The 10742-nt window shown below is 44.0% G+C and overlaps 1 protein-coding gene across 1 annotated transcript; it reads left to right on the top strand.

Moving 5' to 3' along the window:
- Positions 1-5607: 5607 nt before the first annotated feature.
- Positions 5608-7435, top strand: LOC109744939 (germin-like protein 8-11). The gene is made up of 2 exons (XM_040397906.3): positions 5608-5831; positions 6035-7435. The coding sequence occupies exons 1-2, from the start codon at positions 5648-5650 to the stop codon at positions 6601-6603; spliced, it is 753 nt and encodes a 250-aa protein (XP_040253840.2). The 5' UTR covers positions 5608-5647; the 3' UTR covers positions 6604-7435.
- The last annotated feature ends 3307 nt before the right edge of the window (positions 7436-10742 follow it).

The raw sequence follows: 10742 nt of genomic DNA, 5'->3' as shown, positions 1-10742 counted from the left end.
TACGGACCCAGTCCGCATAATTGCTACTACCAACTTTCAACTAAATTTTCTCTAGGAACATATCTTAAACAGTAGAACTAAAGCGTATGACATAATTTGCAAAGATCTTTTGACTATGTTCATGATAATGAAGTTCATCTGATTATTGAGCTCCCACTCAGATAAACATCCCTCTAGTCATCTAAGTGATACATGATCCGAGTCAAACTAGGCCGTGTCCGATCATCACGTGAGACGGACTAGTCATCATCGGTGAACATCTCCATGTTGATCGTATCTGCTATACGACTCATGTTCGACCTTTCGGTCTCTTGTGTTCCGAGGCCATGTCTGTACATGCTAGGCTCGTCAAGTCAACCTAAGTGTTTCACATGTGTTCTGAGGCCATGTCTGTACATGCTAGGCTCGTCAACACCCGTTGTATTCGAACGTTAGAATCTATCACACCCGATCATCACGTGGTGCTTCGAAACAACGAACTTTCGCAACGGTGCACAGTTAGGGGGAACACTTTCTTGAAATTATTATAAGGGATCATCTTACTTACTACCGTCGTTCTAAGCAAATAAGATGCATAACATGATAAACATCACATGCAATCAAATAGTGACATGATATGGCCAATATCATTTTGCTCCTTTGATCTCCATCTTCGGGGCACCATGATCATCTTTGTCACCGGCATGACACCATGATCTCCATCATCATGATCTCCATCATTGTGTCTTCATGAAGTTGTCACGCCAACGATTACTTCTACTTCTATGGCTAATGCGCTTAGCAATAAAGTAAAGTAATTTACATGGCGTTATTCAATGACACGCAGGTCATGCAAAAAATAAAGACAACTCCTATGGCTCCTGCCGGTTGTCATACTCATCGACATGCAAGTCGTGATTCCTATTACAAGAATATGATCAATCTCATACATCACATATATCATTCATCACATCTTCTGGCCATATCACATCACATAGCACATGCTGCAAAAACAAGTTAGACGTCTAATTGTTGTTGCAAGTTTTTACGTGGCTTGTATAGGTTTCTAGCAAGAACGTTTCTTACCTACGTAAAACCACAACGTGATATGCCAATTTCTATTTACCCTTCATAAGGACCCTTTTCATCGAATCCGTTCTGACTAAAGTGGGAGAGACAGACACCCGCTAGCCACCTTATGCAACTAGTGCATGTCAGTCGGTGGAACCTGTCTCACGTAAGCGTACGTGTAAGGTCGGTCCGGGCCGCTTCATCCCACAATACCGCCGAAACAAGATAGGACTAGTAGCGGCAAGAAGAATTGACAACATCGACGCCCACAACTACTTTGTGTTCTACTCATGCATAGAAACTACGCATAGACCTAGCTCATGATGCCACTGTTGGGGAACGTAGCAATAATTCAAAATTTTCTACGCATCACCAAGATCAATCTATGGAGTCATCTAGCAACGAGAGAGAGGAGTGCATCTACATACCCTTGTAGATCGCGAGCGGAAGCGTTCAAGAGAACGGGGTTGATGGAGTCGTACTCGTCGTGATCCAAATCAACGATGATCCTAGCGCCGAACGGACGGCACCTCCGCGTTCAACACACGTACGGAGCAGCGACGTCTCCTCCTTCTTGATCCAGTAAGGGGGGAGGAGAGGTTGATGGAGATCCAGCAGCACGACGGCGTGGTGGTGGAAGTAGCGGGATCCCGGCAGGGCTTCGCCAAGCGCAAGCGGGGAGGAAGAGGTGTCACGGGAGGGAGAGGGAGGCGCCAGGGCTTAGGTTGTTGCTGCCCTCCCTACCCCCCACTATATATAGGGCCAAGGGAGAGGGGGGGGGGGGGTGGGGGGCGCAGCCTTGGCCCTTCCTCCAAGGAAGGGTGCGGCCAGGGAGGAGTCCTTCCTCCCCAAGGCACCTCGGAGGTGCCTTCCCCCTTTAGGACTCTCCGTTTTTCTTATCTCTTGGCGCATGGGCCTCTTGGGGCTGGTGCCCTTGGCCCATATAGGCCAAGACGCACCCCCTACAGTCCATGTGCCCCCCCCGGGGCTGGTGGACCCCCTTGGTGGACCCCCGGACCCCTTTCGGCACTCCCGGTACAATACCGATAAAGTGCGAAACTTTTCCGGCGACCAAAACAAGACTTCCCATATATAAATCTTTACCTCCGGACCATTCCGGAACTCCTCATGACGTCCGGGATCTCATCCGGGACTCCGAAAAACTTTCGGGTTACCGCATACTAATATCTCTACAACCCTAGCGTCACCGAACCTTAAGTGTGTAGACTCTACGGGTTCGGGAGACATGCAGACATGACCGAGACGACTCTCCGGTCAATAACCAATAGCGGGATCTGGATACCCATGTTGGCTCCCACATGCTCCTCGATGATCTCATCGGATGAACCACGATGTCGAGGATTAAATCAATCCCGTATGCAATTCCCTTTGTCTATCGGTATGGTACTTGCCCGAGATTCGATCGTGGGTATCCCGATACCTTGTTCAATCTCGTTACCGGCAAGTCTCTTTACTCGTTCCGTAACTCACATCATCCCGTGATCAACTCCTTGGTCACATTGTGCACATTATGATGATGTCCTACCGAGTGGGCCCAGAGATACCTCTCCGTTTACACGGAGTGACAAATCCCAGTCTCGATTCGTGCCAACCCAACAGACACTTTCGGAGATACCTGTAGTGCACCTTTATAGCCACCCAGTTACGTTGTGACGTTTGGTACACCCAAAGCATTCCTACGGTATCCGGGAGTTGCACAATCTCATGGTCTAAGGAAGTGATACTTGACATTAGAAAAGCTCTGAGCAAACGAACTACACGATCTTGTGCTATGCTTAGGATTGGGTCTTGTCCATCACATCATTCTCCTAATGGTGTGATCCCGTTATCAACGACATCCAATGTCCATGGTCAGGAAACCGTAACCATCTATTGATCAACGAGCTAGTCTCCTAGAGGCTTACTAGGGACATGGTGTTGTCAATGTATCCACACATGTATATGAGTTTCCTATCAATACAATTCTAGCATGGATAATAAACGATTATCATGAACAAGGAAATATAATAATAACCTATTTATTATTGCCTCTAGGGCATATTTCCAACACACACACCTCCAAGAAATTAATCAGTTTATGAGTGGCCACCCAGCCAATTCATTGGGTGTGCTGTTTACTCTAACAAAAGAGGCATGCGAGGTGTGTCATGAGCCTACTCAAGAAAGGACGACTAGATTGTCAGATTTTTCCATTGAAATGATCATGATAAACCTCTTAGCAAGAGGACGTTAACTACTCTTACTAAGATCACATGAATTGTTTCTGCTCCCTATCGTCATTGTTATGCGTGCGTGGATTAATGTAAGTAACCATTCTGAGAAAATTTTGACCAAGTAAATATCTTATTGATGTGATGATAACAGGGGCTGCTACATATAATTGTTGTGTATTAGTTGCATTCATGCATGGAATGACGCACCTCGATTTCTTCCTCATTGACACAATGCGTTAACTACAACGTCATCTTCCAACCTAATATTTTGTATATCACTAGGTGACCCATATTGCAAAGTATCTATGTTAATTTTTCCCTTGGTTTAGGAGGACGGTAAGATATTCCATTACATCTCCAACCATGCATTTTAATCATATGTATGTTAAGCTGCTAACACACATCTATCAATGTATAATTATGTGTATGTTATTTTTATCCCATGCCATATCTTGTGCACAGTATTGTTCGTGACAAATTCGGTGACAAATATATAGTTTGCTTATGTTAGTGGCCACAGCTTGAAAAGCTTGATTGCATGCATTCTGTAGCAACTGAAAAGTAGCGAGGGAGTAGATAAAGCTAAGCAGGTGACTTTGTCTAGGTAGAAAACGATTGCTTTACGTCACTTGGCTTTTATCAGCTGCTCTTTGACCTTGTGAGGACCAATTCTCACCAATGACCAAGTATATGATATGTAATAAACTATGGTGGTGGGTGGTGACTTTTCATGGAACCAGCCCTGCAAGCATTGTGCCGACTAGGGTGAGATGGATAAATAATTATAATATACTACTCAGCCGTACATCAGATGATGCAGTAACGCTTAGGCTTATTAAAAGGAAACTTGAGGAGTTTATGCAAAAATTTAATCAAAAGCGAATAGATGACCATATGATTATATGGTAATGTCCTCGCAGGTTGCAATGTGCATGTTGAATGTGCAAAAGTTGCTTCCTGGAGTCCTTCTTGTGGTCTGTCTTTCCGGTGATGAAAGATGTTTCCATTGCCACGAAACTTGCTATTTTGGTTGCCGTTAGTTCTATTTTTCCTGGATTGATTGTTTTAGCTTCCTTTTGGTTCAAAACTCTTGTAAGTTTGATTGATCATTCCCCAGCAAAACTATTGCAGATATCCGAGTCCCAAAAACAATTATTATTTGAGTTGTTTCTTTGTAAGATGCTTGTCATAGAAGCAATTAAATCATCTAATGGAAACTTCTTTCTACACTAAAACTGCCAACACACACCTCCAAGAAATTAATCCGTTTATGACTTGGCTGCCTGGCCTAGTCTTGTCATTGGATGTACTCCTTCCGTAAACAAATATAAGAGCGTCTAGATCACTACTTTAGTGATCTGAAAGCTCTTATATTTCTTTACAGAGGGAGTACTATTTACAATAGCAAAAGAAGCAGGTGAGGTGTGGTGCCACGAACCTAGTCAGGAAGGCTAACCAGATTGTTAGATTTATACACTGAACTGGTCATGCATGATAAAACTCTTCGCAAGAAGATGTTAACTAGTCCTGCTAAGATCATATGGAAACTTCCTGCTCTCCATCGTCATGGCATTTGTATCAGCTCTCCTTTTGTTTGGTCACTTCGTCCATTAATGTCGTCGCTTCTTACTGCAAGTACTCAACCACTTCGAGAGATATCTGACCAAGTAAATATCCGACTGACATGACGATAACGTATAGGGGCTGCTACAAATCCGCTAACAACTCTGTCGCCCTATGTTACTGGATTTCATGAAAAATCTATTGGCAAATATATAATTTCATAGTTTGAAAAGGTAGATTGCACACATGATTCTGTATCAACTACTGAAAAGAACAGGGGTAGTAGTCATGCGCCCATCAGTCAAGCCTACGCGTGAGTAGGTGACTTCATCTATGTCGGCATCGAGCTAGAAAACGATTGATTGCCTTACATGACTTGGCTCCTCAACTGCTCTTTGACTTGTTTCGTCCGCACCGGTTCCGACTATGACCAAGTATATGATATCTAATTAAACTAGTGCCGGATGTTTCTTGTCTTAAAAATCTTTTCCTTAATAGTGATGGGTGGTGAATTTTCCTGGAATCGACCCTGCATGCATTGTGGTGACTCAGGTGAGATGGAGAAACATTCATAATTACTAGTCAGCCGTACACATCACCATATAATAGCTTTATATGGCTGTATACGCTGCATTGCTTCTTTGAAGGGAAAACGTGTCTTAAATGGGCGTATATGCAGTAGTTTAATTAGCAGCAAGAGACCAGTTCAATTGGTTGGTTGGTTTCACTTGACTAAGTCTATAATTGCTAACGATTTCAGGCGCTGCTCGCTGCACCTATATAAACTCATACATCCCTGCATGTTCAAACCATCACTCACGCCACAATCACAAACAGAAACACAGGAGAGAGAAAAAGATCAGATGGCATCATCCTCTTCCTTCCTTCTCCTTGCTGTTCTTCTTGCGTTGGTCTCATGGCAGGCCACTGCCTCCGATCCTAGCCCCCTCCAGGACTTTTGTGTCGCCGACATGAATTCACCAGGTACTATCCGGTTTCTCATCACGTTCTCACCAAATAAATTTGTTGAAATGAATTTCTAGAAATTATATGCAAGTCGAAACAACTTTGTAAGACCTAAGCTTACACCAAATACATATGTTGAAATGAATTTCTGAAAATTATATGCATGTTCAAACTACTTTGTAAGACCTAGGCTTACATTATAAATCTTTTCTATGCACCAGTACGTGTCAATGGGTTTGTTTGCAAGAACCCAATGAAGGTCAACGCTGATGACTTCTTCAAGGCAGCCGCCCTCGACAAGCCTAGGGTGACCAACAAGGTTGGATCCAACGTCACTTTGATCAACGTCATGCAGATTGCTGGACTCAACACCCTCGGCATCTCAATTGCGCGCATCGACTATGCTCCCTTGGGTCAAAACCCACCACATACGCACCCTCGCGCCACTGAGATCCTCACGGTGCTCGAGGGGACACTGTACGTTGGCTTTGTCACATCCAACCAGCCCGCGCCAAACAGAAACAAGTTCCTCTCGAAGGTGCTCAACAAAGGTGATGTGTTCGTCTTCCCCGTGGGGCTCATCCACTTCCAATTCAACCCCAACCCCCACAAGCCCGCCGTTGCAATTGCCGCGCTCAGCAGCCAGAACCCAGGGGCTATCACAATTGCCAATGCGGTGTTTGGGTCAGACCCACAAATATCCGATGATGTTCTTGCCAAGGCGTTTCAGGTGGAAAAGAATACAATAGACTGGCTCCAGGCTCAGTTCTGGGAGAACAACCACAACTAAGTGAAACGTTGGCTGATTACACGAAGGACCAGTGCGCAAATTAGGGACATGTTTGAGTTTGTAGATATGCATCCTAATCTATAAAATAAATGGAGCATATGTCATCCCATTGTTGTGTCTGTAATGAGTGAATTTATTTCTACCTTCTGAATAATTGACAATATCATTTTTTTATCACACTGATATGATCTCATATGCTTTTTTGGTTCTAATGTTTCGTATTTCTCATTAAAAAATCAATATTTTGGGTTCTTTTCCCCTTGTTCCGAAACAAGAGATGATTAGGTCAAAAAAGGAAACAATACACGATTATCTTGTAATCCAGTATATGTTTGATGCTAGGGTTGAACACCTAGGATTATGTTGCAATACATGCGAAGTATGCGATGGTTGGAGCCCGATTGTGCTCAGGATTTAAATGTGAAGTTGAATGTGCAAAAGTAGCTTCCTGGAGTCGTTGTTCTGCTCTCTTGCTTTCTGGTGTATGCTATAAGAAATTTGCGGTTCCTGCTTGTACTATTTTAGCTTCCTTTTGGTTCAAAACTCTTGTAAGTTCAATTGATGGTTGCTTTAATGGAAATTTGATGAGGTGGATCGTTTTATCAAAATACTTATGAGCATTATTTTTGTTTTTCTTAAGTTGACAACTAAAAATAAGACTTTTACTAAGTTTTAGAAACTGGACACACCAGAGACCAGATTCCAAAAATTTGCTCCAACATACATATAGAAAACATGCAAAAATATACAAAAGAAAAGACTATTACCTAAACCCCCCCGAAATGAATATTATTTGAGTTGTTTCTTTGTAACAAGCCTGTTATAGAAGCATTTTATCACAAAAAGGACTTCGGCCGCTTGGCTGAACGATATATGGTGTCGAGGAAATCCTCATACAAGATGATCAAAGAAAGCATGGAAAACCAAGCCAAACGCGCTAACAAGCACCGGAAGTGCCTAATTAGACGCCTCCAGCATGCAGCCGAGAGGAAGCACATGAGAGGCTGGACCACCTAAAGACTCAACCAGGACCGACGACGACATTCAACGACAGGCCACCTAGAAGAAAACACTGGACTTCGTCACATCGACACCACCCAACTGCTGTTAGAGAGAACCCTCTGCCTAAACCAAGGAGCGTTGACCCTACCAGCGAGCAGAGATGATGAAAGGAGGATATTTCTGCATGTACAAGATAGGTGCAAGCAATACGGTGAGTCACCAAGAGGTTGGTTCGATTGGATTGCCATACCATTCTGAACACGCCACTGCGACTGAAAGGCGACTACACTCACCGATGACGAACCCAAGAGGGTTATGACGCACTGCCACCACCACCGCATCCGTCGGGGGGTGGGGGGGGGGGGGGCAAAGGTTTTCAGCCTGAGCTAGGAGGGCGGGAGAACAATGGCGACGACCCAAAGAGGTGCGTGACTACCAAGACATCGCCCCCAACAGCATTGAGGCGCCGAACTTTCGCTTGGACCGCCCCACACCCTTGCCAGACGTCCAACCTGCCATCCAGGGCCATCGCCTCAACATATGACACACCAAACCAATGCCTCGCCACCAAGTTTTAGGTACGGGGTCACAGGAGAAAGACATCAAACCATAGTGAGGCTCGAGCTGGCCCAAGTCCACGACCATGACCATATCCGGTCGGGCCTAAGACCGCCAGCAAACCCACCTGACCATTCCGGGTAGGGGCATGGAGTACCTCACCTGCGGTGGAACCTCACCCATCAGAGGCTATGGGCAACCACATCCCGTCTGACCTTAATCACCCCTCACAGGTCGATGATCACGATGCTGCCTGATCTGGGAGAGCACCGGCTCCAGGCAGAGTTCCCTGATCCACGCACGAACCAAGTGAACCATGACACCACTAGACATGCCACGAAATCTCAGGTCAGCGGCCCACATCCGGAGGCAGGGGATAGCAGTGGTGGTGGTGTGAGGTGCTAGGGTTAGCCCACAGAGACCAGGGGGTGGAGCGGAGAGAAGGGACATCCCACTGCCGCCTGCCATCGCTCGGGGCTTTGCTCTATGTGGTGCCGATGGATGGCTACCAGGGAGGTGGAGAGTGTGTAGGTGTAGGGCGGGTGGAGGAGATAGGCACTCATGTCGTCCACCAGGATGATGTTGGGGCCTGTATTCTTATTTCTGGATGCATTTTAATTGTATGAGGGAAACATCTTTTCTGTATCAAAATGACACACACACACACACCTCCAAGAAATTAATCAGTTTATGAGTGGCCACCCAGCCAATTCATTGGGTGTGCTGTTTACTCTAACAAAAGAGGCATGCGAGGTGTGTCATGAGCCTACTCAAGAAAGGACGACTAGATTGTCAGATTTTTCCATTGAAATGATCATGATAAACCTCTTAGCAAGAGGACGTTAACTACTCTTACTAAGATCACATGAATTGTTTCTGCTCCCTATCGTCAGTGTTATGCGTGCGTGGATTAATGTAATTAACCATTCTGAGAAAATTTTGACCAAGTAAATATCTTATTGATGTGATGATAACAGGGGCTGCTACATATAATTGTTGTGTATTAGTTGCATTCATGCATGGAATGATGCACCTCGATTTCTTCCTCATTGACACAATGCGTTAACTACAACGTCATCTTCCAACCTAATATTTTGTATATCACTAGGTGACCCATATTGCAAAGTATCTCTGTTAATTTTTCCCTTGGTTTAGGAGGACGGTAAGATATTCCATTACATCTTCAACCATGCATTTTAATCATATGTATGTTAAGCTGCTAACACACATCTATCAATGTATAATTATGTGTATGTTATTTTTATCCCATGCCATATCTTGTGCACAGTATTGTTCGTGACAAATCCGGTGACAAATATATAGTTTGCTTATGTTAGTGGCCACAGCTTGAAAAGCTTGATTGCACGCATTCTGTAGCAACTGAAAAGTAGCGAGGGAGTAGATAAAGCTAAGCAGGTGACTTTGTCTAGGTAGCAAACGATTGCTTTACGTCACTTGGCTTTTATCAGCTGCTCTTTGACCTCGTGAGGACCAATTCTCACCAATGACCAAGTATATGATATGTAATAAACTATGGTGGTGGGTGGTGACTTTTCATGGAACCAGCCCTGCAAGCATTGTGCCGACTTGGGTGAGATGGATAAATAATTATAATATACTACTCAGCCGTACATCAGATGATGCAGTAACGCTTAGGCATATTAAAAGGAAACTTGAGGAGTTTATGCAAAAATTTAATCAGAAGCGAATAGATGACCATATGATTATATGGTAATGTGCTCGGAGGTTGCAATGTGCATGTTGAATGTGCAAAAGTTGCTTCCTGGAGTCGTTCTTGTGGTCTGTCTTTCCGGTGATGAAAGATGTTTCCATTGCCACGAAACTTGCTATTTTGGTTGCCGTTATTTCTATTTTTCCAGGATTTATTGTTTTAGCTTCCTTTTGGTTCAAAACTCTTGTAAGTTTGATTGATCATTCCCCAGCAAATCTATTGCAGATATCCGAGTCCCAAAAACAATTATTATTTGAGTTGTTTCTTTGTAAGATGCTTGTGATAGAAGCAATTAAATCATCTAACGGAAACTTCTTTCTACACTAAAACTGCCAACACACACCTCCAAGAAATTAATCCGTTTATGACTTAGCCGCCTGGCCTAGTCTTGTCATTGGATGTACTCCCTCCGTAAACAAATATAAGAACATTTAGATCACTACTTTAGTGATCTGAAAGCTCTTATATTTCTTTACAGAGGGAGTACTATTTACAATAGCAAAAGAAGCAGGTGAGGTGTGGTGCGACAAACCTAGTCAGGAAGGCTAACCAGATTGTTAGATTTATACACTGAATTGGTCATGCATGATAAAACTCTTCGCAAGAAGATGTTAACTAGTCTTGCTAAGATCATATGGAAACTTCCTGCTCTCCATCGTCATGGCATTTGTATCAGCTCTCCTTTTGTTTGGTCACTTCGTCCATTAATGTCGTCGCTTCTTCCTGCAAGTACTCAACCACTTTGAGAGATATCTGACCAAGTAAATATCCGACCGACATGATGATAACGTATAGGGGCTGCTAAAAATCCGCTAACAACTCTGTCGCCCTATGTTACTGGATTTCA

Source organism: Aegilops tauschii, chromosome 4 (assembly GCF_002575655.3).
Source record: "Aegilops tauschii subsp. strangulata cultivar AL8/78 chromosome 4, Aet v6.0, whole genome shotgun sequence".
Taxonomy (NCBI): domain Eukaryota; kingdom Viridiplantae; phylum Streptophyta; class Magnoliopsida; order Poales; family Poaceae; genus Aegilops; species Aegilops tauschii.
This window is presented reverse-complemented; position numbering and strand designations above follow the sequence as displayed.

Bases quoted from the DNA above. Each gene is read 5' to 3' on its own strand.
- LOC109744939 (XM_040397906.3), top strand. From the start codon at position 5,648: ATGTTCAAACCATCACTCACGCCACAATCACAAACAGAAACACAGGAG. The intron at 5,832-6,034 runs GTACTATCCGGT...TCTATGCACCAG, and splicing joins CGCCGACATGAATTCACCAG to TACGTGTCAATGGGTTTGTT.